Genomic DNA, 27,667 nt, shown 5'->3' on the forward strand with positions numbered 1-27,667 from the left:
TCTGAGAAAAAATGACATTTTATTGAATCTGCAGAATCATAAGTACAATTTGAAGTGCTGTAACAGGGCAACAGGAGATGATATCAGGTCCTTAATTCTGAGTATGTATTCAGAATGAGCTTTGAATACACGTGTATGTCAATATGCATATGGTATCTTTATTATTTTTTTATTTAAAAAATAACAAAATTATATCAAAAACAAAAACAAATTTTTTAAAGATGGAATGCACAAAACCGGTCTGAATGCTAAACCCGATTGTGGATTACATGATTTCACTCTGCAAAGTCTACAGTATATAACCAGTATCATAGAAGCAGGGAATGATTCATCAGAAGCGCAGGAGCCTAACGATGATGATGAAGGCTGAAGGAAAAGAGGGGATCTCAGCAGACTGGCGGACAGGATACGAGACAGAAACTGAATGGAAACGAGGGGGGGGGGGTTATGATATGAGGTTACGGTTCAGTAGATGAGTGATGCCAGAAGAGCAGAAGAGCGGGCATTTGGCGCAAAAGAGGTTAACTCCTGACAAATATCCAGGTCAGACAAACAACTTGCCCTGCCTCACAGTCTGGGAGATAGAGAGCATCAGATCACTGCCCTCTGTTGCCCTCCTACCCCACGCCTACAACCCCCCAACACCCCCAACCCCCCGGCCTCGCACACTTACATCATCACACGCTCAAATTTGACTTTGCCCTTAACAAATCCATCCCGAGCCACACTTACACAACACTTTTGGCCACTTTTTCCACCCCCCAAAAAAACCCTTTAAGATGAAGAAAGTTCGGATTGGGTGTAATCTGCAGAGTAACTGAGGCTACCAGAGCGAGTAGCTTTTTGTTATTAAATTAAATCTGAGCTAACATCATCAGCACGCCAGGAACAACAATCACTTCAACCCAAAAAAAAAAAAACCCCATCAACTCTTCAGTTTGCCCGAGAGAAACGCAACCGTGAGCTCTAAAACAGCTTTTTCCGATCCAGCATCTGTTCTGCAAATAAACTTGTCCTGTTGTCAGGTAGAAGGTTAATGCAAAATACAGGCATACACATGTTCATTCATTTTGTTTGGCAACCTATAAACCGGTTCGAGGTGGTTTTATCTTTATAATTCGGATTCAGTGACCACTCTCATTGCTCACATTAGAGTTTGCGAAATGTTACGAATGTTCACCGACTTGCACCAAACTGGATTTTCTTCCACGAGTCAACTTTTTAAAATCCCCCACTAACTTCCCCTCAGCCACAAAAATATGAACCACTTTTTAAATCTGCAGGCAAGCCACTTCCCAGAGCACCATGACCTGTAAAAACATTTTCCCTAACTTACCTTTTATGATACATATACAATTGTACAATGTCATCTAGCTACATAGTGAGAGCCTTGTTTCTTTTTAATAAAGCTGAACATTTTCCGCCCCACCATCCCACCCGAGCTAAAAACACACACCGCCCTGATCGCTCATGTCTGTGACAGTCACAGTGCATCACAGGAGAATGAAACAGCAAGAAAAAAAGGGGGGTGGGGTGCACGGTCAGGGGCCAATGAGATTATTTACACCACTGAGAAATGGTCGAATATCAAACGTAATAAAAAGGCCTCACAGAAATACAGTATCTTGAGTGAAGGAATGATACAGCGTTTCTGTGTAATAGCCAGCAACTTAAATGCTTCATTTTTTATTTCCTGTTTATGAACCAACCTTTTCTTTACATCTTAGTGACCCACCAACGACCTGCCTCAGCATCAGTGCTCGGTCGTGACATAGAGGTGGACAGAGCAGCCTTTATGAACGACCAGAGCATTAACCTTCTTTTTATTTCATGTGTATTTTAATTTTGCCATTCTGTCACATTACTTTTATCAGAAGCTCCAGAATATTAAACAACACAACAGAGACCCAGAGATCAGAAACAGGCCAGCACTGTTCTGACCTGAAACTGCAGGTTTTTTCAGATTAATCCCACAGCTGATCTAATACTGCGACTGCACAAGTTCCACATAAACTCCTCTGCCTTGGTTCATAAATTGAGTTGCTGGTTTATTGATTTAATACACTTTACTTTTGTCTTTTTTTTTTTGTTGAAAACAAGCATCTTACAATAACAAGAAAGGCAAAAGAAGAACAGCATGAGAAAAAAAACGACCACAACATTTACCACAGCCAAGGATACTTCTCTCACATTAAATGGAAAAAATAAAAAGAAAAAGAAAAGAAAAGACTGGAATGTTCACAAAAACAGTGGAATAAATTTAAAATAAAAGAGATGATTCACAATGTAGAGTTGTGCTTGGCCCTCTTTTTTATCTGGGGGGAAAGGACTTGACCTATTCCCATCTCCATTCTCCAAACAGTTGATCACCATGACTTTTTTGTGATTCTCTCAGGACTGAAGGCATTCAGGCTGCAAAGAACACAGGAATAAGAGTGTATAGACTGCGCATCCACACCAACTGAGGTGATGTATTCAGTGCGGCTGCAAGAGATGGACTGATAATGTCCCCTAACTTGTCCCTGATCCCTCCTGTATCCGACACGCCCGACAAAGGCAACGACAGGAGGTGCTCTTCAGTTAGGCTACGATTCCAGTTTCACAACGCATAACCCACAATGCAGTGCTGAGCGCGAGGGGTTGCCTTCACGAGCGGACAGCGGCGAGATCGTGTGTCGATCTGTAAATGCAATTTAAAAACCTCTCCGTTGAGACTGATGACTGGCTAATTGGTGCAACAGCAACAGGGTTTAGAGGTTAAAGGAATGTACACAAGTCAAAAATATTCAAGCTTAGTTCTGATAGACTGAGATTCTACACTGTGTTTCCAGTCTGAAAAGATCACACGGCAAAAATTAAAAGAAAGGAGAAGAGGAAAAAAAAAAAAAAGGAGAAGCAGGGTTATGAAAATGCCACACACCCACCAACACTTCAAACTTATTTTATCCACAGAATAACATCTGCAGCTGTGTCGACTGACTCGTGGGGCGTGCGGGGGGGGGGGGACAAGGGAACTCTATTTTTTCTCCACGTTTTTTTTATCTTCTTTGTTTTTTGCACGATGTTGTGTCAGGTTTGGTAAGTGCTATAGCTAGGATGGAGCTGTGTGATGTGACCCCTGACATACTGCGACGAACTGTGAGTTTTCATCTTTTAAGACTTGTGATGGCACGAGAGTGGAGCCAGGATTTGGGGGCAGGTAAAGGGGATGACGAACATCCAGAGACAGAGAGACACCGACACGGACAGACTGACAAGAGAGGCAGGCAGACAGACAGACAGACGGACAGATAGGCAGAGGGTGTCTGTGGTGGAGCTGAAAAATGAGAGCAGAGCAGGGATGCAGAAGGGGGGTGGGGGGTTGGGGATTTGGGGGGTTCAGAGTCTCACAGGACAGGTTAGGGAACAAGAGTAAAATCAAGAGAAAGCGGCGTTAAGATGAGATGGCACTGGGCTTTTCCTTTCCTTCTTCCCCTCCCTTTCTCTACCTCCTCCTCCTTTCTCTCTCCCTCTTTTTCTTTCCCTCTCACTCAGATGGCCTCCACATAGTTGGCGGGCAGCATGCCCTGCTGGCCGGTGCGCTCCACGCGGCCGTACATCCAGCCCTCGTCGATCTGCTGCACGTCTACGATCACATCCCCATCCATGAAGGACACCTCGTCCTCATCGGCGGCAGCGTAGTCATACACTGCCCTGTACCGCTTCTGTGGACAACAACAGGTACTTCAGTGAGTTCCTGACAACAGCCAGCACAGGTGTGGTGTTTGAGAAAGGAGCAACAGCAGAAATCATCTCTGTGAGAATGTGATTTTTGAAAACTAAAGCAAAAAGCTGCTGAAATGTGTCTGAATGGCTCACTTGTATCTTAATGTCGGTGTTACTGTGTGTGCAGTTGTTAACTATACAAGATACCTGCCAAGTAAACAAATCAAATAACATCTTGCGGCTATTTATTATTTTCATTTTTAATTAAACAACAGGTTAGTTTTGCAGTTAATCTATTAGTCTTCAAATGTCTTGTTGTGTGCGAGCAATAGCACATTAACACAGAATTATTCATTTTACTACCATAGAAGTTTATAAGAAAACAAGCAAATATTCACATTTGACAATCTGAAGTCAGTGAACGAGTCATTGATTATCAAAATAGTTGCCGATTGACCTTTCAGCTCTACTTATAAATCCAAATTATGATATATTTGCACAATTTAAAACATGTTTTGTATGAATCAAAGTCTATTCTGGACCTACCCCAGCACTTGGTGGGGGGGCGGCCGCCGCCGGGCGCACTGGTTCAGGAGTGGGCTCATAGTGGAAGTTCTGAGAGGCTGCAGGCGGCTGGAAACCTGCAGGTTAAAACAGTGGAGGGCAAATGAATGAGCTGGAAACACATTTCCTTTTGTAACTCTGCCTCAGATACCAGACCCACTGGTATTCATACTGGGATTCAGATTCCATAAGTCTGGATTAAAATGTTTTGGGAAGAATTCAACACATAAAGCAAATACATGTTAAGGCTTGGTGTATTTACTCCAGCCTGGATGTCTGCATTGAGCGTGAGGAATTCAGAAACATGGCAAGCCAAGACGTGCATCCGATGTCTCCTGATTTCCCTGTTACACAACCTACTGCCTTTCTCTGTAAGAGTGTAAATCATGCATGTAAAATACAAACAGGTGAACTGGTCATTCAAATACTCAGCCGTTACTTTTCCTCGGACCTCCTGATGCTGCCATTTTCATACATAACGCCCATAATCTTGCTCATACTTATGACTTAAAAGTTGCTCATTCTGAGGTTCAGCAAACAATCCTTTGGCTAATGAATAATTAATAAAACTGTCTGTCAATGTATTTGAACATTTATTGTCAAATTATGCATTGTTAGAATAACAACAATACCTGCAGCGATGCAGCTTAATAGAGGAGCGAACAAGTCACAACCAAGATCCCCAAGTGGTGTGACGAGACAACACCCAGCATGCTGAGCTCATACAGCCTGTGGCAGCGATGGAGCCGAGCACAGACAAGGCAAGAAGCTTAAAGAAAAATGTACATACTTGGTTTGCTTCTACCAGAGAACCAAAAAGGCCTAATTATCAGGCGCTGAAGAGTTTAAAGGCTCAATTTCCCAATTCCCTTTGTTGTATCCAGCCATACGAATAATATGGCTCTTCTTTTACCTACTGTTGTACTTCTACTACTACATCCAGTACTGCTGCTTCTATCTAATCAGGATAACTGTAGACTGAGTGATCAGAAAAATTGTATCTACTTAGAAAAGTTAGAATGAATACCTGGGCTGGGATTGTTCGGCGGATGATGTGGGGCTTCTCCTCCCTTCCTCTTCTCAAACTCCTCATGGTACCTAATCTGCAAGAGGCAAACACAAACAGCGTAAGGTCATAGACAAAGATGGAGAAAAAGCATGCACCTACACGTAAGAGCTTCAAATCTACAGGTGCAGTCTTCGTTTCCAGGAAGCTGCCAAAGCGTGTAGTTCATTTTCTATCCACCAGAGGTCTCCCGCACGCTCTCCAGCACCCTCCGTGTCTGAGGCGATAGGTGGGGCGCGCTACGTGCAGCAAAGCCTCAGGAAGCGGCTTGACGCTGAGAGGAAATGACATCTCGGTGGCCGGAAGTAGAGTGAGCTCAGAGTTGCATAGCAACCGTCGCTGACACATCAGGAAGAACAGGTGAAGTGAAGAAGGGGAACTAACTAGAAGCTTTGGGGCGATTCAAGAGGAAACATTGAGAGGAGGAAGAAGGAGGATCTTATGACTAAGCACAGCAGAATGCAACTTAAATCATTCATCTACTACCCCCTCATGTGTGACTGAACCTTTTCCTCAGAACTTTGTTTTTAAATCCTAAAGAAGGTCATTGAGGCAGGACCGCAAAGAGGAAGCACCTGCGCTACAATTTCAGGTACAAAGCAACCTATAACCTCTCCCGCCAGCATGACAAAGGCCACATTCAGCGTTCCAACATGAAACAGGGCCACACTGATGAAACTGAAACTGAGTGACTGCTCTATGACTGCACTAAATAACCCGGCCCCCTCCCTTATTAACCAGGCTGATAACAGACTGACTCACAGTGCCTCGGTCAAGATTTACAACCCCCGATTCTGTCCCCCGCTCACACTCGCGCTCAATGAGCCCACTGTGCCCGGCAGCGTTAGCAGGGGAGTGCGTTCGCAGACTGGATGGGATGACTGAGTGTTTGTGCAAAGACAGTGAGGCGAGTGACTGAGAGAACACAGCGACTGTTCTCAAGTGCAATATGCTAAGTGAGAGTGTGTAAAGGAGATTATTTTGTTTGTTGCGATGGAGCAGGTCTAACAGATGGTGTGTGTGAATTTACAGGAAGTGGCCCAGGCTGCTGCTGCTGCTGCTGCTGAACTGAACCCTCCTCACTGCTTCTCAATCTTTGCTGCTTGACAAGAGGAAGGTGACGGGAAATGGAAGAGAGTCAGTCGACCAATGAAAAGTCATGACAAAGCAAAAACAAAACTTAACAAAACAAGAATGACAGACGAGTCTTAGACGAGTAGAAGTGAATGAAAGGCTTCACATTGCTGAGATTCTGGAGAGGGCGCCGAGTAAACTGGTTTGTTTCTGTGTCCGGGAGAAAGAGAACAAAAAGAGGGAAAGATGTAGCATTCATCTGATTCCCTTATGATGGGCTGTGAATGACACGCTGATTGCGAGCAGATGTGTTGTTTATCACTTCACGATGCGCCCAAATCCATCCCGCCATAACGCGCTTGTTGTTTTGATGTGGTCTGCGTGTGTGTGTGCGCGCCCATAAATACATTTAACATATGTGTTATCTTCCGAATTTCCTTGATCTCAGACACGCAGGATCTTTCACCACATGAAAGTGGTAATTACCCATCACCCTCCACACTAATTATGCCATTAACAAGGCCAGTGCAGAGCTAGTTACGCATGTGTGTGTGTGTGTGTGCGCGTCACATGGAAATAAAGGCCTTTACAGCTGACTTAAGCAGTCTCAGGACACAAGGTAAACACTGCATGCATTTTTACATCGCTGCTCTGTATTTACACAGAAATGGCAAATCAATGACGGGAGCTGAGGGAGAGAGGAGGGCAGAGTGGAGGAGAATGGTTTATGTGGGAAGCGATTTGAGGAGAATTCCATTACTATAAGCGAGGAGCGGTGTGAGCCGAGGAAGCCTGACATTAACTGATGTCGGTGCCTAAGTGGGAGGATAAAACATACTTAAAAAGCAACAACACGCGAAATAATATAAAGCTTGAGATCTTAAGCTGGTGACGCTCTCTCCGAGATGAAGAGGGAAATCTCAGGAGGTGAAATAAAGGAAAAAGGATCTTGCGTTTTCCACTGGTGAACTTTATTAAGTCTCCTAAGAGAGCTAACGTAGTTATTATGCAAAGTTTTTAACTGCACCAGATAAGCATGACCTGCATTAAAAAAGCTAGCCCGAAGCTGTGATATCAGGAATTCTCAAGCAGGGAAAGGACCCTTCCCAGTGCACTTCATATAGACCAATTACCCTCCTGAGCGCAAATCCTCAGTTCAATATTGGCAAAGAGATTATGGCCATATCGGGAGCAGTAGACATACATTTAGACCTCTTCCTTTAAGATTTGAAAGAAACAAACAGGTGGAGCGGAGGGTGACACTTACATTGCTGATATTTTCCTGCGTTTTCTTAATTCTCTGCAACTCCGGCGTGTCTGCGACCACGCTGAAACCTTTCCCTTTATTCTTCTCAAAATCCTCCCTGTAGCGAACCTGCAGAACAGACAAGATCACGGTTAGAAGCAAGAAAACAATGTATGAACACGCAAGGCAATTTAATAAGTGCCACATTTTTATCTGAGATTAATTACGCAGGCAGATAAAACAGTTTCAATGTGTTTGTGTGAGCAAAGTCCAACAAACGCAGCACAAATGATTATTTATAGATGCTCTGACCTAGATTCTTTCAACATATACAAATTAAAGGAGGGGGGGGGGGTGTTTTGATATTTGTCTGCATGTTTGAAATTAATTAACATCATTTCCACCTTATAAGTACTTGTACTTGTACTTGGCTTTGCAAATGGATCACTCCTGAGCTTTAATGTGGCTTAATAAAATATCTTTACAACAGGGGGGAAAATGGTTTTACTGTTGACTTTATTACAGCTCGACACCGTTTATATTAACGAAGAGGAAAATCCTGAAATGTCACCTCTAGTGAAAAGGAACATTTTTCTCATTTTTAAAGTATTTTCTTGGTTGAGGCCATAAAAGTTTAAATTACACATGTGCTACTATAAACATTTTATCACCTTTTCATTGCATTGAGTCAAATTACCAACCTACCGATCACATAACCTAAAGTGTTGAGTTCATTGTTAACAATGATTGTTTAAAACTGTGACTGAAGGAAGCATTAGCAAAAAGAAGGCTGGCACCACATATATTGCTTAGTCTTTTGTGGTGACGTTCACTTCCTGTTTGCTGGGGAGGGAAGGCCTTACATACAGGACGTGGTAGCAACCATACATGGTCATAATGAGAGGTAGTGTGAGACAAACAAGAGAGAGAGTGTGTGTGTGTGTGTGTGTGTGTGTGTGTGTGTGTGTGTGTTTTTCTAGCCTTCCCACCCTATCCTGACCCCGAGGGCCGCGGAGGAAACGTCCAACCCATGCGCCGTCAGATGTGTATCAGAAATTACAATGCACGGTGCCCCCCCCCCTCACAGCTGCCCTGTGGCTGATCTCGAAGCATTTCAAAAAGCCACAACCACTTACACCACTTAACAAACCTGAAACAGGAAGTTAGGTACAGGTTTTATTTTTTTTTAAAACTAAAAGAAAGAACAGCTCACACATTCGGGCTCTTCTCCATCTGATCTCCTCGACACGTGCTGGGACATTTCAACAATGACAAATCACTTTATTCCACCTCCCCAGCACCAACCGACAACCCCCGCCCCCCCACCCCTACTCTTGCCTCCATGGTGACTGCACCAATTTCCTGCCATACCACGAAACAAAGCTCCCCCCCCCTGACATCCACACAAACGTTTGACACCACTCAACAGACTGCTGACCAATCCTCCTCTCATCTCCCGACACCTCGTGATGACACGGCGTGGTTATGATTCACAGATAACGTGTGTGTGTGTGTGTGTGTGTGTGTGTGTGTGTGATGCAGTGTGTGATGTGTCCGTCTCTGCCGTCAGCCCCTTGGCGTGACGTCCACTGAGAAATTGGGTGGAAGCTACGGCTGATCCTCATTCCACGGGAAATTATACATGGCTCTCGAGCCTCGCGCGCTCAGATAAGTCGTGAGGAAGATTAACGTGGCCTCGGACCCATCTTTGTCATTCATTCTCGCTCTCCGCTCCCATCGCTCTCTATGAATGATCCTCCCCCTGTTTTCATTTCCCAGTCCATCTCCTTTGTCTTTTTTGGGGTCTATGCAACAGCTTCTTCTCCTCCAATCACGCCTCTGCTTCCTTTCCCCACCCACACTTCCGTCTCTCTGTGCTCCTTTTTTCATTCATTCATATTTTACTGCCTCAACAGCAACAGAGTCGTCCCATAGAGCTGGAGCTCCACCTCATTATAATCTCTCTCTCTCTCTCTGCTTCTATTTGCATTCCTCTAGCTTTTCCTTCCTCTGGGGATTTTACTTTTATCTCTTCCTCTTTCACCCTGCACTCCTCCCTCCCTCTGTCTGTTGGTGCCTTCCTGTCTCTTCCTTTTTTTTCCTCCCTCACTCATGTGCGCCTCATTGCTCTCCCTCCCCTCCTCCCCAATTCGCTCTCTCCAGTTTCTTTATTTCTCTCTCACTCTCTCAGACTTGCTTCTTTCTGTTTCCCCCCGCAAAGTCTTGTAATGAGGTGTGACAAACCTCTACCCTGCTACCATAGCAATAAGGTTCCTGTAGCAACGCGGCTGCGGCGGCGGCAGTGGTGGTGGTGAGGGGGTTAGATGGCCACAAACACCTTCAACTTCCTTTCGCTGACACAAACGGACTTAAAAAGATACAAAGAGTGCAGGAGAATTTCACTGTAGCACACAAGCATCACAGTGCAAGAGGCTCAGGTCATCTAACATATCTAAATTAACTACAAATACACGTGTGTGCATTTTATAGGAATATATATTGAATTTTTCATTTATTTGAATTTATTTGATGCATGAATGGGTATGAAATAGGATTACATTTTAAAATACCACTTGAAGTTCAAATGTACTGTAGTTTTTAACAGGAAGTTCTTTAAAAACAACCTTTTTTTTTTAATGGAGTCTGGTGCAGCATAATCAGCATTTTTTTTGTTTGACACCACTTTTTTCCCCCGACTTTCTGTAACCAAAAGCATATTTTGAGCCGTTTTTTGCCAAGAGAGGACTTAACTTCAAGCTGTGTCCTTTTTCTGACGGGAACTTTCACATCATAATATATTTGAGACCAGTCTACTTCCGTTAAAAGCCCTATTTTTGTTTTTTTTTAATGAAATCATAGTTTCCTGTCCACTGACCACTCACACAACCTGCTGTAGAGAAGAGAAAGAAAATGTCACAAAGAGTGACGCTAATCTTTATTCATGATTACACAACACACACACACACACACACACACACACACACACACACACACACACACACACACACACACACACACACACACACACACACACACAAACACACACACACACACACCTTTAGTGTAATAATCTCATTCTTAGGCTTGTGTCGATGATAAACCTTCGGTACAATGACCGTCTCTTGGTGTATGCTGGTTGGTTGTTTGTGGGGGGCTGTTAGGATGTACAATCCATGTAGAAAAACACCATTTGTCCCTCGATCCCTCGGTTATCCCTCTCCCCATATGACCGCTACCACCCCCCCCCCCCAAAATACCCCACAAAACCCCTTCTCACATGCATACACCCCGGGCTCATCTGTAGTGTTTGACATGGACACTCAGTTAAGACTTGACCGTCTTTGATAAGCCCTGCCTCAGCTCCAGGCGTTCTCCTCTACTACATGCTGAGAAAACAAGCCTCTCATTCAGCCTTTCCCCTAACGAACCTTCCCTATTCCCTTTCACTGACCACTGTCCACATTAAGTCCCTCCAGGATCTTGCAGATGTTTTTTGTGATTAAGGAGGCTCGACATGACTGAATTTGAAGGGGCTTTTCTACTTAATTGTGCTTAAACTTCCATTTAATGTGTACATTTTGCATTAAAATGCATCATGCAGCTTCTAATTTCTGTGTGGTTACTTTAGTGATCACAACTTCCTAGAATACTAAGAAACACTCCCTAGACATCAGGCATGAATAAGAGAAGTGAAACCTCGCATGACAGCCTTCAAGGTCAACAATGTCTGCCACCATAAATAAAAACATTTTATAGCCACTTTCTCTGTGATTTGTTATGCTTTCTTTAACTACATGCAGCCACTGTGGGAAAACATTAAAAGTGTGCTGGCAAGTACAATCTCTGACACTCAGAGTGTCAGTATCAGAGCCAGCTTTATTAAGGCAATAACACATGACCCAGTTCAGATGGATATTTTGGTCTGATGAGGGTTTTTTTTAAATCCTAGAATATATTTGGGTCTTTGTTATTTTAGCTTCGGCAGGAACAGACATAGTAGTGTGTTTTTCTGTGGATACAAATTAGACTGGGGACTTTTTGACGAAAAAAGGTCAAATGGCCAGTACACTTTGGGTGGCCTTGCAAATAACATACAGCAACAAAAGATGCAGAGAAAAGAACAGTGCATTAGTACTGGGCCACATCAAACATGGTATAAGTGGCACAAAATTTATTAGGCTATAATCCAGTTTGCAACCATGATAACAAAAAAAAGCATACAAGTGACAGCCAGACACATTAACACCAGTGAGAGCAGCGGTGTGAAACAACAAACCAGACTGTTCCTCAGCAGGAAGAGCGTTACAGAATATTTGGGTTATTTTGGGGCGAGTCGTACAATGAATGTGTGAACACGTCAAAAAACAAACTCCACCACTCACAGACGGTCCGATAGAGGACGCCAAAATCTACCTACTTCTGATGAAAACACCTTCATCTACACAGATTCCAGCAGGTTGAGGACCTACAGATGTGACCTTCCACAAATGTGGTCAAGCTTAGTTATCATAGAAACATTTTTCCAGACTTATTCCTATTAGGATCATTTTCAGGCTTAGCTCAAGCTTAGACAAAATTACCATACTCAACAGAAAGGCAGTGCTTTCTCCAGACTTCTGCCAGTTTATTTAAACTAAACAGGCAAATGTGACCAGTGTTAAGGGGCATCTAAGCTGCAATGGTTTCTTACGTAACAAGCTTCTTTTTTTTTTTTTTAAACTGACAATAAAAGGAAATGGAAAGTGTTGCAAAACAGATTTAAGCAAGTTTCTACTTCATAGTTCTAAACTACATTACCCTATAATGTAATTTAAGGGGTGCTAGTATTCTAGTGTACTTCTGGTGGATTCATCATTGAAAAGGCGGAACTGATATAAGGGGGATTGGGACCCAAACTCTCAATAACTGAACCAACATTCTTGTGTTAGACTTTGGCTGTGCACTCTAACCTCTACTTGGCCAGCAAGGCTTGGGTTTTTTTATTCACAGTAACTTATTCTATTTATCATTCCAATAAATGACCTTGGGCCTCCCAGCCCTCTCTTAACGTCTCTAATTTCATGCTTGACTTCTCAGGTAAGTCTTAAAGGCATTCAAGTTATCTTGACTGTTCAAACTAGCTCTGAATTAGACTGATTATGTTATCTGAAAGTTGGCTTTATGAAAGATTTTCAGGGTTAACTCAAGTCAAGCTTTACAAATTAAACATGTCTTTCTTTTGCCTCCTTTGTGGAACAATGCCAAAGTGTTTCATAGCTGGAGTTTGGTTTAGCCATGAGTAGCTGCAAGCACAAAGAGTTACCTGGCTCTGCATCTGGCTCTGCTGTTTGAGGCGGAGGTTCTCTGGAGTGTCAGCCACACAGGTGAAGTTTGTCTTGGGGTAGTGTCTGTAAAATAAACACACAAAACAGTCAGTACACAGTAAACACACCCAGGCAGATGCCAGCTTTTACTCAGACTCCCACTGTAACGTTCAAGCCCAGACGCTAAGAGAAAAAAACAGCATAACTCAAGCAGTGTGCAGTCTGTGGCCCCACAGTGGGGACATTTGTTATTCAAGGTGGTCCTGAGGTTGAGTTAGGAGCCCCTGTAGACAAAAAGCATGTCAGTGTAACACACAATGCTCTGTCAGTGGGAGCCGAGGTAGTCTGAAAAAGAGGAAGTGCAGGCAGGGGCTGTGTGGGGTGGGGGGGGGGGATGAGAGCCTCAAGGTTGCAGAGTTCTGGAGGCGAGCCATAGCAGGTGTGGAAAAAGCTTTCTAAGCTTACAAAACAGTCATACACACACACACACACACACACAACACACAAGCATGGCCCTATGGGGCATAACAGGAAGAGGAACAGCACACAACAGACACAGCAACAGGGTCAAAGAGACAGTGGGTGAGAGTGAATGATGTCATGGGTAGCCCCCTCTCAGCAGAGCATGAAGGCGAGTCTCTTTTCCGAATGGATTCTGGGAATATTCTTGACAGCCGCAGACCCATAACCACCCCGACCGCCTACTGCTCGGGGAGAGAAAAATCCTCTGCCTGAAACAAATACAACAAACATAAATATACACACGTAAGCATAAACACGCAGCTTCCACGCCGACGTGCACGCATGCAGCACACACCGAGCATCATTCCAAAAGCCATTCCTCACACACCTACTTATTGATTGCCTAAACTGCTGTCAATGGTTTTTGTTTGTGTGCAACGAATAGGTCTTTTTGAAAAAAAATTATATACACTGGAGGCTTTCTGTGCACGAGTAGCCTTCAGGTCGACAATTAATGGTGCCTGCCAGTTCAGTGTGGTCCTCAAGGCAGCAGAAAACACATGGCTTGAATCCAGAGGAAGAGCCCTCACAGCTTATATAACTGCTCATATGGACTGCAGTTCCCAGCCTGCCTCAGGGTGCTGGGTGACCTCAAAAATCTTCAACCGCTATCCGTGCCTCTGGGTAACCCATTTAGGCGATATGTTTACCGTTTCCTTGACAACATGGTAAACAAACTGAATTAGCATTCGTCCTGATGTTATTATAGGATGTAAAAGACTTCGACAAAAGGATTGTGGTTGGTGTATTTTACATCAAAATACTGTTTTAAAAAAAAAGGATACACGAGCCACTTCAAAGAAAAACCCAAGGATAATTTCGAGGTGTAGGAAGCGGAACATGAACGGATCTGAACAACAAGTTGGCATTTTTAAAAGATGTGCGACACACAATGAGCAACTTTATCCCCGTTTGCATCGATACACACCTGAGCCTTTACAACTGCTCCTTTTACTAAAATGGAGGGTAATCGGCGACATTCAGATGTAGTGGTTTGCTACGTTGGCAGCTGAGGCCGGGCAAGTTAATCCAACAAGGCAAATGAAGCTCATGTTTTATTGTTAGGAGATATCTAATCACAGAGGCAAAAAATATGTTTTCCTATGCATACACACCACGTTCGTCATATACGAGCCACTCCTGAGTGCACACCGCCAGAACTATCTGCTACAGCTTAAATTAATAGGTAAAATATGGCTGAAACAAGGCTACATGGCTAAAAATCAAATGTTTTTTTTTTCCAGGTTTGCGCAGGGCTATGACTTCATGCTCTCAGTTTCCATTCATCATTAGTAATGTAATTTCTAGAATATAGTTGCATCTGACAAATCCGTATTTGTATGGAAACAATCCAAACACAACAAACATTAACCCCTGTAAGGCCGTTTTACCAGCCGTGTATCGCTTTGTCTATTCTTGGGGAATGTCCTTTCACCATATATGTTCATTTTTCTCTGGAAATGGGTGTGTTTAGTTTGTGGTAAGACACACTTCCTTTACAAGAGCATCACTGTGCCTGAAAACCCGTGTGTGCTCGAGCCACACATCCTCTCGACCAACGTCTGCGTTAACAGTGTTCCTGTCATCTTCTATGTGGCTTTAGAAAACCGTCCTTACACTTAAGGGTCAGTAAATTGCTGTACAAACACACAACAGAGTTGCAGATATAAGCTTAGTGACTCAGTGGGATCTTGAAATGTGTGTCTGTCTGTGTGTGTGTGTTTGTGTGCAACCATGCTTGAGTCTTCGTGCCTGTTTGAGGCTATGAATGAGTCACAAGAACACTCATCTATCTGTCAGGTTGTATAACAAGGTAATAAGTCGCAGACGGGAGTGGGTGACACATGCACAAACTCAGTTAGCCCTGTGAACGCTAAAAAGGGAGTGATCAAAATGGAGGGGAGGTACTGCTGGGGTAGAGGAGTGAAGGGGGCCACGCATGTGCAATCACACACACACACAAACACTGCCTACTGTGCAGGAGGAGAGGCCTGCTTGCATTGTGGAACCAGGAGATGCTGTGGCCCGGCTTGACCCTGTGAGACCTAGGAAAGGTTGTAATGCATCATTCAGCAGGAACATTTCATCTGCATGTACAGTACATCCAACTCAACAGGTTCAATGACTGACTCAGGAGAAGGCACATTTCGAATCTGTAAACACACACACACACACACACACACACACACACACCAGTAGAGTAGTTTGTAGAGGCAGAATTGATGAAAGAGAGCAAGGGAATAACAGGCAGAGAGGTCTGCTGCACAATGACTGGCAGAATCCATTATACAGCGATGCTCATGTATCAGAGTTCATTTGATATTTTACTGACTAGGCCTTCCTGCTGGTCAGCTTCCAATAAGCCCTTTCCCAAGCTGATACAGAGGGCAGCACACGCCACAAACCAGGACCCGAACCAGCAGCGCAGTGCCACATTGTGAAAGTGGTTTTAATCTTGACATATTTATTAACAACATATTAACAAATGGCCGCAAATCAAGATTCAAGATTGTGTTAAATGGGAGAAAACTGGCAGCCGCTGTAAATGATAACACTAAATCAACACATTCGAGAAGGGCTTTAATAACACCGCATTGATGTTCAAATACATTTCGGACTATCAGCCATGAAGGCTGTGAAGCCACCAATGGCTCCAGCGGTCTCCAGGGGAAATGAAGAATTTTCCTGTCCACTTTATCTGCCCTCCTAAATCTCCCACAACCCCCCCATCTGTGATTCTAGTATCTAATATGGGATTCTCAGAGAAGAGGTGGGTGGGAATAAAGGGAAAACAAACAACGCCTATATCAATTACGAAGGACAAATATAGAGGAGTAATGATAAAGTAGTTATCCCACAGAATAATAACAGAGAACGTAGCTTGCATTCCTCTCTTGAAGCAGGAGGCTCTTCCACTGATGATGTTTACCCGAACAAGGCTTGTTTTAAACAAACGGAAAGAGGCATAATAAACAGGCTCTGAAGGGCCTCGCTCCTGCTGGCGCGGGGAGCGGAGGGAACATCGGAAGCAGGGAAGGGAAACGAAGGAGCGGCTGATAGCAGGACGACACCTGCTGTAGGTGGTTAACGCCTTGATGTAGATGTGACAGACTGGATGCAGGGGACAGGGGTTCACAGCCAGACATTAAATCTAGGGGGTGTTATTAACTTTTGTTATGCTAATAACAATGATACTTAAAATTACTATATTTTATCATCAAATATAAGCTTATAATCAGGCCCGCACGCAGGTGATAGATAATTAGACCTCTGCTCAGGTTGCGGGCTGGGTGGAGCTATGCTGGGAGTTTGCTGTAGTCATCAAACCCAATTCACTCAAATGAATCATAGAGGTGTTGTCCTGACCTGAACAAGGGTCCAAAAGTCAACACAGGGTTAGAAGGATAAGGCAGTAACCATTAAAAAACACCTTAGACTATGGGTCCTGGGCCAATAATACTCCTACTTAGCTAATCTGATTCCTGTACAGAGAAAATAAAATAAAATAAAGCAACAACAAAGCATGTTAAAAGTAGAGAAAGCACAGGTGTAAATAATAAAATATAATGATGGCTCAATTCCATACTTGAACAAAACAGAAACTGTTAGTCTTATTACTAACACGTGTGCATTTCCTACTATGACTCAACATGTCTGCTGTAATAAAAAAGGCACATTACATGACCCCCCCACCCCCCCAATACTCTCACCTGCAAGAATAAATAGAGCAATGCACTTGGTTTACATAGAAAGTATTTGCATGTATGTTTTAGGGGTTTTTGCCTATCAAATCTCGCCAGTCAAGATGTGTTTTATTTTCTCATGTTAGAATGTGACCTGTGCTAGTTGATCTTTCAGGTTTGGAAACACGAGAGAAAGAAGCGCAATTGTGGCATGACTCCATTTCATGAATGCATAGAGACACCAAAAAAAGGGGGAGTGATTTGAGAAAACAAGTTCAAAATCAAGTCACACCCTGTCAGTGACTGATTTTACCTAGCTCATGTACTTTGTGGTGATTTAATGGCTGTTTGTGGCTAATAAAACACAGGTAACAACAACATAATTTGGATGAATACAACAACAAGACAATTTGTTTTGAGTGCCTCTTTAGGCGCTGTTTCTATTTCTCTGGCAATCAAAAAAAAAAGGCAGTTCAGAAGAAATGCAAAAGAACTTGTCAGGACATGAAGCAACGCCTTTCTCTCTACATTCACTACCCTCCAACTCACACACACACACACACACACACACACACACACACACACACACACACACACACACACACACACACACACACACACACACACACACACACACACACACACACACACACACACACACACACACACACACACACACACAGAGAGAGAGAGAGGGAGAGAGGGAGAGAGAGAAAGGAGGAGAAAATCATTATAAGTAATGGCAGAGGGGGATTCCATGGATTCCTGATGAGCCTTTAGTGTGTGAGTATGTGCTGAAGCGTGAGTGGACATGCTAGTTTTCAGAGTGTCCGCCTGTGTCACTGTAGAGGAACTTTAGGAATTTCCTTTGTTGATAGCCCCCCTCCCCACTTTCCCCACTGAGGAGGAGGGAGGCACTTTCCCACACCACATATAGGGCTTTTCTGTGAGGAGGAGGAGGGAGGGGGGCTGAAACAGTCACTGATAAACAGCAGAGGAGGGACAGAGAGAGAGGGGCCTTAGTTGGGTTGCAACATGAATACACATGCATTTAAGAGGGTCCGATTTCCGTCTGTGGACAGATTAAACACTGCTGTCTTAGAGATGCAGGTGGAACCAGTTGAGTATAACACTGACATGCACAAAATGATGACTTAAGGACAACTTACGCATTGCAGTATGGTCTCTTCTCAAAGCCTTTGTAATTCTTCATGTTTAGAGTCATTTTGCAGACCTCGCAGCTGAAGCATCCTTTATGCCAGTACTGTCAACAACAAAAAAAAAGACACAAAAAGATAAGGAGGGTGATATTAGAAACATTTTTTTTTTTTTTTACCTTTCTCTGGATCCAAAAGGAGAGAGACACACACACACACACACACACACACACACACACACACACACACACACACACACACACACACACACACACACACACAGACAGACAGACAGACAGACAGAGAAAAACACCCATACATCAACTAGCACAGAAAGCTAATTTAATGAGTAAAGCCAGAACTACTTTTTGTTCCCTCAAGGTTTCACAGGGACAAGAGCTGGATACAGACAATAGAAATAGTGACTGAAATAACGTGAAGCAATGTGGAAACACAGTCGCTTGTGTATGCTGGCACTGAAACCAACATCCCCTTTCTGACAGCGAATTGTATGGCTACTATTTATAAGTAGATAGGGCTGGCTGCACTGGTGTGAACGATGAGGAAGAGCTGTCAAGCTTGTGATTGACAAGTATGTATCTGAATTTTCAAACGTATTATCTGGGGCAATCAATGTTCACACTTTTTATTTATTATTTATTACATATGTACCAACAGAAGGTGTTTTCAGTTCATGCTGCAGAGACCGTGCTTCCTCTGAAAGCCACCTATTGACTCTTATCTGTCCGTCTGCTCATCTCTGCAGGCCTGCATGTTTCTGCAGCTCCTCCATCCAGCTTCATAAGAGGCCGTGCCTCTATCTCCCTCACCACCCTTTCTCCGTTCCTCCCACCCAACCGCCCTCCCTCCCAAACGCCCTCCCTCTCGCCTCCTTTCCTTTTCTCTCCTGGCACTGGGCTGATCTGGGGCCTGAGGGTTCAAAGAGGGATTGAGGGAGGGAGGATTGGAGGAAACTGCAAGGAGGGAGGAAACATTAAAGGAAGGGAGCTGGAGAGTGCAAGAGGAAGAGCAGGGGTGGGGTGGACAAGAGAGAGAAAACGGCAGAGAGAAGTGAAGCAATGATCTGGCTGCTCCAGCTATCGTCGAGGGAAAGGAGGGAGGAGTGCAAAGACACAGAGAGAGCAAGAAAGAATGGGAGGGAAAGAAAGAGGGAGTCCTTATTAACATGGCCTCAGGGCGCTCTGTCATCCTTCTCATTCTTTCTCCCACTCTTTATCACTTTCTACACCAATTGCCCACACACACAAAACACTAATCTTCCAAACAAACAGCGCATAAAAGATTCAAAACAGAGGAGAAAACTGCAGAATCACATCAAGGTACAACATCCCTTTTTTCCTCACAGACACATGCACAATGCAAGTTTGATTCCACTCGGTCTTCTTGGGATAAGACGCGCGCATCACTGACAGGAAAATCCATAATTTCCCTGTGTGCAGTGGCAGTGACAGTTTGATAATATAGCATATGTTACAGCACTGATAAACAGCTGGCAATAAATCACAAGGATGTTGAGGTTCCCGGCTGCAGATGGACAGTAGACACAATCATGTGCTGTGCATATATAACCGAACACAAAGCACAATGGGCGTTTCACTTCCTTCCATTATTGAACAAGAATATAGCTTCAGGCGGGTATTTAAGAACAGTCTCGTCCGTTCTGTCTGGACGTGACGGACCACCCAGCGTGGTACGCCATGACAGGACAGAACAGGAAAGTGGTGTGTGTGTGTGTGTGTGTGTGTGTGTGTTTGACATGGATGTCTGTAGCAGTGGGCCAGCAATATTGCACTAAGGCATACAAAAGATGAGGCTCACAGAGGAGACCGAGCCTGGGCTCTGTTCAGTGGAGCTGTGATCCACAGCCAAATACACTGGGCCAAGCCTTCGAATGCAAACTCCTTATCCCACGACAACCCAAGACGGAGCCTGAGGGAGCTGCAGATGGACACAACGTGTTACTCTTTCCACTGCTCTCCCTCTCCATTGTTCTGGCTAGTACTGCAATGGCAAATCCCTTTACAAACAACAGCACAGTGCAGGCAGATTCCATTTCCTCTAGCTTCAGCTGATTCGCAGCTGTGGTGGCTGCCATCTTCACATGCATACCGTCTGGTTCATCGAGCCCAGCAGACCAGTATGATACCATATTCTCCACTGATTACTGTTATCCCCTTCTCATTTCCCCAAATCTGTCATAATGGTAAACCAGGGACAAACTAACAGAGTGTAATCCTAATAGAGAAGTGGGACTGCAAATGCTGTTGGGGAGAAAGGTGACACTGTCAGCTGAGCATGGACTTTGATACTCCGGCTGTTTCCCAGAGTAAATATTGACCTCTGTTTAGCAAACTGTGCTTCAGCCTCACCCAACCTGCTAACCCACATTTCACCAGAACAACCTGTGTCACCCTCCTTCAGGTGAACAGACGTCCTGCTCAAACTGTTTAAAGTAAACTACCAAACAAGCATACAGCTCTCTGGAGGTGCCTAAACGCACCGAGCTGGGATATGATCACTCACAGCACACTTGGAGGTGGTCAGGGCAAAACATATCCATTTATTTCCATAGTAAACGATAAACCCATCACTGACACATTAAAAAGGACCACCTGGTGAACTTAAAAGTTTCATTCAGTATGCATTAAGCCACTGCAGACATCTTCTCTGCTGTGTGGCTGAACGCACATTTAAATTTTGTTCTGCTCAGCAGTGGTTGCAGTTTCCCCACAGATAAAATCAAATGTGCGCAGGGGAGGTGAAATATAATCACAAGTGGTCACTCGAGACACATTTGAGACAGGCATGAACCGCTACCAATCTCATCTGAATCACAATATACAATATCTGGTTGGAATATATTAGGTCTGAGACGTATATATTATGTCTAGGATTAAGGCGAATGGATGCCAAAGGGAAAGGAAAGGGACAAACGGAGACGCGGGGGCACGAAGCATCCCAAATGTGTGTTCGAGAGGCCATGCAGCAGTTAGCCTTGTCCGGCTCCAGGAAAAACCTGGCTCTCAAGTGCCAAGGCAGGATCTGGCAGTCAGCTGGAAAATGAGGACACTGCAGAGCCGGAGCCCTAGAAATAAAACACCCATAAAAAAAAAAAATAAAAAAAACACCACTGTCTCCCTGCATCAGTGCAGCTCGGGGGCATGTGTGTATGTGTGGGTGCACATGTGTGTAGTCCTCTATGTAGGTTATATGTCTCAGTGCATGATGCATGTGTGTCAGCAGGGATCTAAAGCTCCACTCAAGAGCAAAAAAAATGCTCAGTCAGCCTCACAGATTCTCTCTTGGTGAGAACCAAATACAAGTTGGCCTGGACAAAAAACCCTGGAGCTATCTGGGAGGCCCACACAACTTACAACTTACAGACACCATGTATGCACACACATTACACACACACAGGGAGGGTTATTTAGAGTCTGACCAGGAGCGTGCTCTCACATACTAACTACAGACAATTAAGTCGCTGGCTAAAGGGCATTAAAATGCTGTGGGCCCATTGTGTCAACCACTTTCTATGTCAGTATTAGTGTGTAAATCTAAATGGGACAGATGTCTGTCGTTGTTTTGACCACTTACCACAGCAAAGCGTCTACCATCGATTCGTCATTTGATTTTAATAGAAACACTGATTGGAAACATTGGTTGGGTACCTGCCAAGTGAGACGCAGAGCGGACGAATTTACCAGAAGTTGGCTGGTTTTATTTTCTACGCTGATTAAATGATAATATCATTTTATTTCTAGAAAAGTCTCCTCAATCTATATACAGCGTTTACTGGATTTATTTTCACAGTGCAGTCTTCTGGTAATCACCAAATGAAGCATCAGAGGGAATTTAGCGCCTTCTAACACTGAAGGACATCCCTTGGGGGCCGTGATGAAATGTTTCATAACTCTTGGTCAAATCAGCAGCAATTAACTTCAATCTAAGCCCCTTTGTTTTCTGCTTTCATTGGCTGATTAGACCCACAGACTGAAAGATCCTCTGATGGCTCTTTGACTCAGATATTTATTTTAAACCAATAGTGGCTAAATAAATCCAAACACACACACACACACACACACACACACACACACACACACACACACACACACACACAAATAGTGGGCCATTATAGCAGCTTAGTCTGTGTGAGTGTGAAAGATTATTCGGGCATAAGAGAGTAAATGCCTAAAGACACAGTGCCCACATCTGGCTGGTGCTAATAGAGGAAAGTCTAACTCATTAAAGCACGCTGGTTAATTATAAGCCTACCTGATGCCATTTTTTTTTTAACCCAAGCCGAGGGCTGTGTTGCTGGCCAGCAAAGGCAGACAGTGACTTGAACAGGCGTAGTATGCTGGAGCAGAGTGTATGCACTTAACACACTTTTTCCAAACCACTCCAGACTGTGATGTGCACTTAGTAACATACTGCCGCCCCAGCAATGAGACAGCAAAACAATCCCAGCAGAAAAGCTGAGACATGAGCACGGTAAAGGTGAAATGTCAAAACACTTCAGCCTCGTCATAACTCATCTGTGTAAATTCACTTTACAAAAACGTCCAATTGTGTTACTGTGTCATGTTGTACGGCTTATATTAGATAAAGCGTCGCCTTCCTTTTCTATGAATTCTGCTTAGAGGCAGTGCAACTAATAAAGCTGAAACAAGATTGGGAAAGCAACTAGTTGCATTAGTTCCCCCTTTCTGAGAAAATGCACCAACCAGAAGTACCTGTGCACTCCGTCCGTGAAGGCAACACCTCAGCTGATTCTGACTGTAATGTGTGTTTGTCCGTGAGTCATCAAAAGGGAGGCGACTGGTTGTGGCTGAACAGATTCCTCGCCCCTTTTTTTTTTTGGCATTTGGGCAACGTGAATCAGCTCTCTCGGAATAAACGGGCTAATTATAGACAAGGCGGTAGACAAATTCCTCTAAAACTGGGGTTAGAGGAAGAGTGTTAACACTGGACCTTCAGAGAACTTCATTTGCATAATAGTGAAATACAAGTAAGTTTACATGTAGCGTGCTGTTCTATGAGTTAACAAAAGCTTTAGTGATTTCTAATTAGACCAATTTTTAGATTTGACATTACATGACTAAGCATGAGGTTAATGATGTAAGCTCCTTTATGCAGTAAAGAATGTACAGAGCTGCGCAACTCGAATACTGTACTCGTCTAACCTTTAACCCCCCCTTTTGTTGCAGCAATTTCCTGGGATTGAGAAGCAGCAGCACAATCGAGGCTCACATCTTACCCAGAAACCCCCACGCCGAAGCCAACTAACACAGCAAACCAATTTGTTAGCTAAAATAATAAAAACGGATGCGAGTCAGTCGTAAATGTGACAGAGAGACTGCAGTATGTGTCAGATACATCAGTGAGTGTGAAGCTAATGGCGTATGAAATCTGATTACTACACACACACACACACACACACACACATTAGTTAATGCCAACTGTCTGAACATTAGCGATTCATGTGAACCAAGAAGTGCAGCCACTAGTTTTGCTGCATCCTCAACTAAAACAGTAAAAACTTGACAAACTGCTTCCTGTAATTGATGATTCCCAGCATACGTATAACACCAGTGGTATTTCTTGTCTGTCGGTTGTGTAAAAGCCTTCACCGACTTGCTGATATGAAGGAAACAAACCCCCAGCTGGCTTTTTTCCCGCATTCATATTCCTTTTTTTGGGGGGGTTTTGTTTTGAGCGAGGCTGTGACGCCATGTGGGAGATCATTTGTTGTATAAAAAGCTGTGTCTGAAACAAGCAAATAGGTATTGCCTCACAAGAAAACTTGCCAATATTGTGTATAAACACATATATTACAATGTTTTGACTTTCCTGACACATTCGAGAAAGCCAAAAAACACATAATCGAGAGCCAGTAGCGAGCTTGTACTCTATACGTACTTATTAAATGATGAGCTGTCCGAGCACACGAGCGAGTTTCTCACATTATTTATAGACACTGAAATTACTACATTCGCTTAAGTAACCCACGGTTTACTCCGCGGTAAACTTCATAATCTATGACACAACGACACCCAGGTCACAGATAAATATTAACAAAGCTCAAGACGAGCTGTAGGAGGACTGTGCCTCCACAGGTAGGAACAGGCTCTGTAATTCAGACATACAGTGTGCAGACGGCACGTAGAGAGATAGTGAGCACAAAGACACTCCAGCAGAGAGGAGAGCTTTAACCACTCTACACAGATCTCTCAATTTATCTTGAAAAACGCACACTTCCTGAGTGCTGAAAACGGCTATTAATCTTCAAGTGACACACATACAAATCACTTCACACCTCCAGACACTGCATATTAACCTAAATGTGACGTTTTTGATTAGACACTGGTAAAAACTACCGTATTACTTCCTTGTTACACGTTTTACTGGCTGCAGTTCAACAAGCTCGAAACAAAAAAAAAAATAACTACTTTGATAAATACGAGGCCGGGCCAAGCGTGCAGCTCTTAAACTCCTTCCTATCAACAAACATTTGAAGTACTGAGAGGGAGAAGCCAAAACGAGGCAAAAAAAAACCCCGTCACCACCGAAAGCCTCAACCCCAAAAAAAATTCACTTCCTGTCTTTACATGTGCTCGGGCTGCCCGCTCTCCCTCTCTGCCGGGCCCAGCCCTGCTGTACTGGAATGCAGCTGACAGACAAACGAGCCTCTGTGGCCCGGCCTCTCTCTCTCTCTCTCTTCACAGAGGGATATTATAGAAAGAGGCTGTCAGGTAAAATAAAAGGTATTCATCGGCGGCTGAGTATACCAATGCAGCTGTGGGCTGAACCTTTTACCTGAGCTAGCCTAGCACATCCCCCTACCACCCAGCCACCACCCAGCCGATGTGGCCTCGGGCTGCTTTAAACAATCTAGAAAAGGGCTGTGTGTTTGTGTGTGTGTGTGTGTCACGGAGAAGGAAAAAGGGAGGTTGTTTTGGCGTGTCTGAAGGGGTGAGCGCTGATGCGGAATGGCAGCAAAGACAGGCGGCGGGCTACTCTCCTGTGCTCGGTTCAGAGCAGGGGAGAGAGAGAGAGAGACGGCACAGCGGGCCTCTGACGGAGCACGTTTTATGGGAGTGTCTGTCTGCAGGAATGCACTCCAGGCCAGATTCCACAGCACATTCAGGCTGTACTTGTGGCAATTTGGTTTCTCATCAATACCGTTTGCCCCTTTCTTGACATGATAACATGACTCGTGTTTTTTTTTAATGCACGAAGAGAGAGGGTGTGTGTGTGTGTGTGTGTGTGTCTGGATCTGAGGTAAATCAATTCCAGTCTGGAGCACTTTGGGAAAACATTAGTCATGGTGCAGGTGCATTCAAGATCACGTCCAACGCAGCGGAGCAGTAATGCATCCAATCGAGGGCTGATGTTACTTTAGATAATGTGCTTTGCGTTGCTCTTTCCCTACCTTACCCCCGTCTGTCAACCCCAACGGATAAGCAGGTCTCAACAGGGATTGATTTTCAATAGCCATTCAGACATCCATTACACAAATTATCTACTTATCTACTACTATCTACCAAGCCCCTGCTTTGGTTAAAAAAAAAACAACATATAAACAATGCCATTCATACGCCAAACACTGCAGACCGCACCCACCTGGTCAGTTCAGTGTTACATGCATGCAAAGTTAGTCTAACTGAGTGCAAGCAGCATTCAATAAACCCAAATAATCAACACCCTTACCTTCCTCAAAACTACAAGGGGTGACAGCTACAAGGTGTCTCTGCTAACTCTGAATGTGTTGCTCACATGTGATTTTTTTGGGGGGAGCTGGATGGACTCACTGTGGGTGCAGTTGATGAGATTACCACCTTGACTGAGATTAGGCTTCTGCTTTTGACTGAAAACTAAATGGAGGTGGCTCCACTAATCATCCCTGTCTTTGGATTAGCCAGTGAGCACTGAAGACCTGCAGCCCTGAACAGTGAGGGCTGGTTATGGTTGTATTATCTCTAAAATAATACAAAAAGGAACTTAGTGTCGTAAAGATTAACCCCCTTTAGACCACAAAGGCTGCTTTTCTTGGAGGAAAAAAGGGTTAACTAAACGTTTTAAATCAGTTTTTCTACCAAAAAAAAAAAAAAAAAAAAGGCCCAAACCAGCCTCGGCTGTCGGAAACTGTGTGTGACCGACGTTTTTTTTTTTTTTAAAAGGGTGAATCAATATCGCAACCTTAAGCCATTTTCTGTATAAAAAAAACACAAATAAACTATCTTCTCACAGTTGACATATTATCTGAACATGATACGTGTTTTCTTTTTGTGTCTAAAACGTCGTTTCTGGTCCGCTGAGCCTCCCCCTTCCTTCCTTTCCTCCTCCTTCCTCCTCCTCCTCCTCACCTCCTCTCCTAGACGATAAGCTAGCTGCTAGCTTCGCCTTGCTAGCCAAATACCTGTCCAGCTTCAATTCATTCAAAAAAAAAAAATACATAACGTGAAAAAGGGAGGAGGGCAGTTGGGGGAGGGAGGGGGGTATTTAACAGCTCAAATACACCTAAAAGGGCGCAACAAGAGGAGGAATAACGCACTGAAATATATACAAGAATAAAATATGCTCTCATGTTTCTTACCTTGTCCAGACAATTGACTTTTTCCGTGGGGTAAACGACTAAATTACATCTGCTACACAACGGATTCATGTTGGTAAGGAATGCCTCTTCTGAGCTAAGCTAGCACGGAAACCGCCGATGGATTTGCTGGTTGTTGTAGCTGCGCGCCGTCGAGTCTCCTCTCTTCACAGGGGGGAGAGAGAAGAGAGAGAGAGAGAGAGAGAGGAAAACAACTAGCTATATAGTCTACTGATGTGTGATCAGTGGTTTTTTAGAAAAAAAAAAAAAAAAAAACGCCACACTAATCTGTTTGTATGTAAGCAAAAAAGATCCAGGAGGTTGTTGTTGTCGTTGTAGCCGCACAGCTGGCTGTCAGTCCACTAACCAGACACGGAAAGCGCGCTCCCGCTTTCCCCCCCTCCCCTTCCAATGCGCGTGTCCGAGCAGAAAGGGAAGAGGCAGTGTGGGAGGTTCAGTTTTTAAATTACTTGGAAAGTCAGATTTTTGTGATTTCAAAAAGGGGGGGGAATACATATGCACGTATTGATCTGAGGCTCGAAGTGTTTTGTGCAGCTTTTTGTAAGGAAATTCCAGGTCGATCGTTTGTGCATGTGCAACATGTCTGTCGTCGTCCCATCTGTGCTCTTGCATAGCAAACTCGTAAGATCATCTTTTATTGTTGCATTTTGGAGTAGGGGGGTGGGGGGGGGGGGGGGGGTTTAACCAATCCAGTGATCTGAAATCACATTTT

The 27,667-nt window shown here is 44.0% G+C and overlaps 1 protein-coding gene across 1 annotated transcript; it reads right to left on the reverse strand.

The window, feature by feature from the left end:
- lasp1 (LIM and SH3 protein 1) lies at positions 1-27,320 on the reverse strand. Its single transcript, XM_051387898.1, has 7 exons — positions 26,938-27,320; positions 18,333-18,427; positions 12,958-13,042; positions 7,677-7,784; positions 5,297-5,372; positions 4,252-4,346; positions 1-3,704 (listed from the first exon to the last, which is right to left on the reverse strand). Exons 1-7 carry the CDS (start codon positions 27,004-27,006, stop codon positions 3,531-3,533), a joined length of 702 nt encoding a protein of 233 aa, XP_051243858.1. The 5' UTR covers positions 27,007-27,320; the 3' UTR covers positions 1-3,530.
- Between the last annotated feature and the right edge of the window lie 347 nt (positions 27,321-27,667).

Source organism: Dicentrarchus labrax, unplaced genomic scaffold (assembly GCF_905237075.1).
Source record: "Dicentrarchus labrax unplaced genomic scaffold, dlabrax2021, whole genome shotgun sequence".
Classification (NCBI taxonomy): Eukaryota; Metazoa; Chordata; class Actinopteri; family Moronidae; genus Dicentrarchus; species Dicentrarchus labrax.

Bases quoted from the DNA above. Each gene is read 5' to 3' on its own strand.
- lasp1 (XM_051387898.1), bottom strand. From the start codon at position 27,006: ATGAATCCGTTGTGTAGCAGATGTAATTTAGTCGTTTACCCCACGGAA. The intron at 18,428-26,937 runs GTAAGAAACATG...TGTTGTTGACAG, and splicing joins AAGTCAATTGTCTGGACAAG to TACTGGCATAAAGGATGCTT. The intron at 13,043-18,332 runs GTAAGTTGTCCT...TTTATTTTACAG, and splicing joins AAGAGACCATACTGCAATGC to ACACTACCCCAAGACAAACT.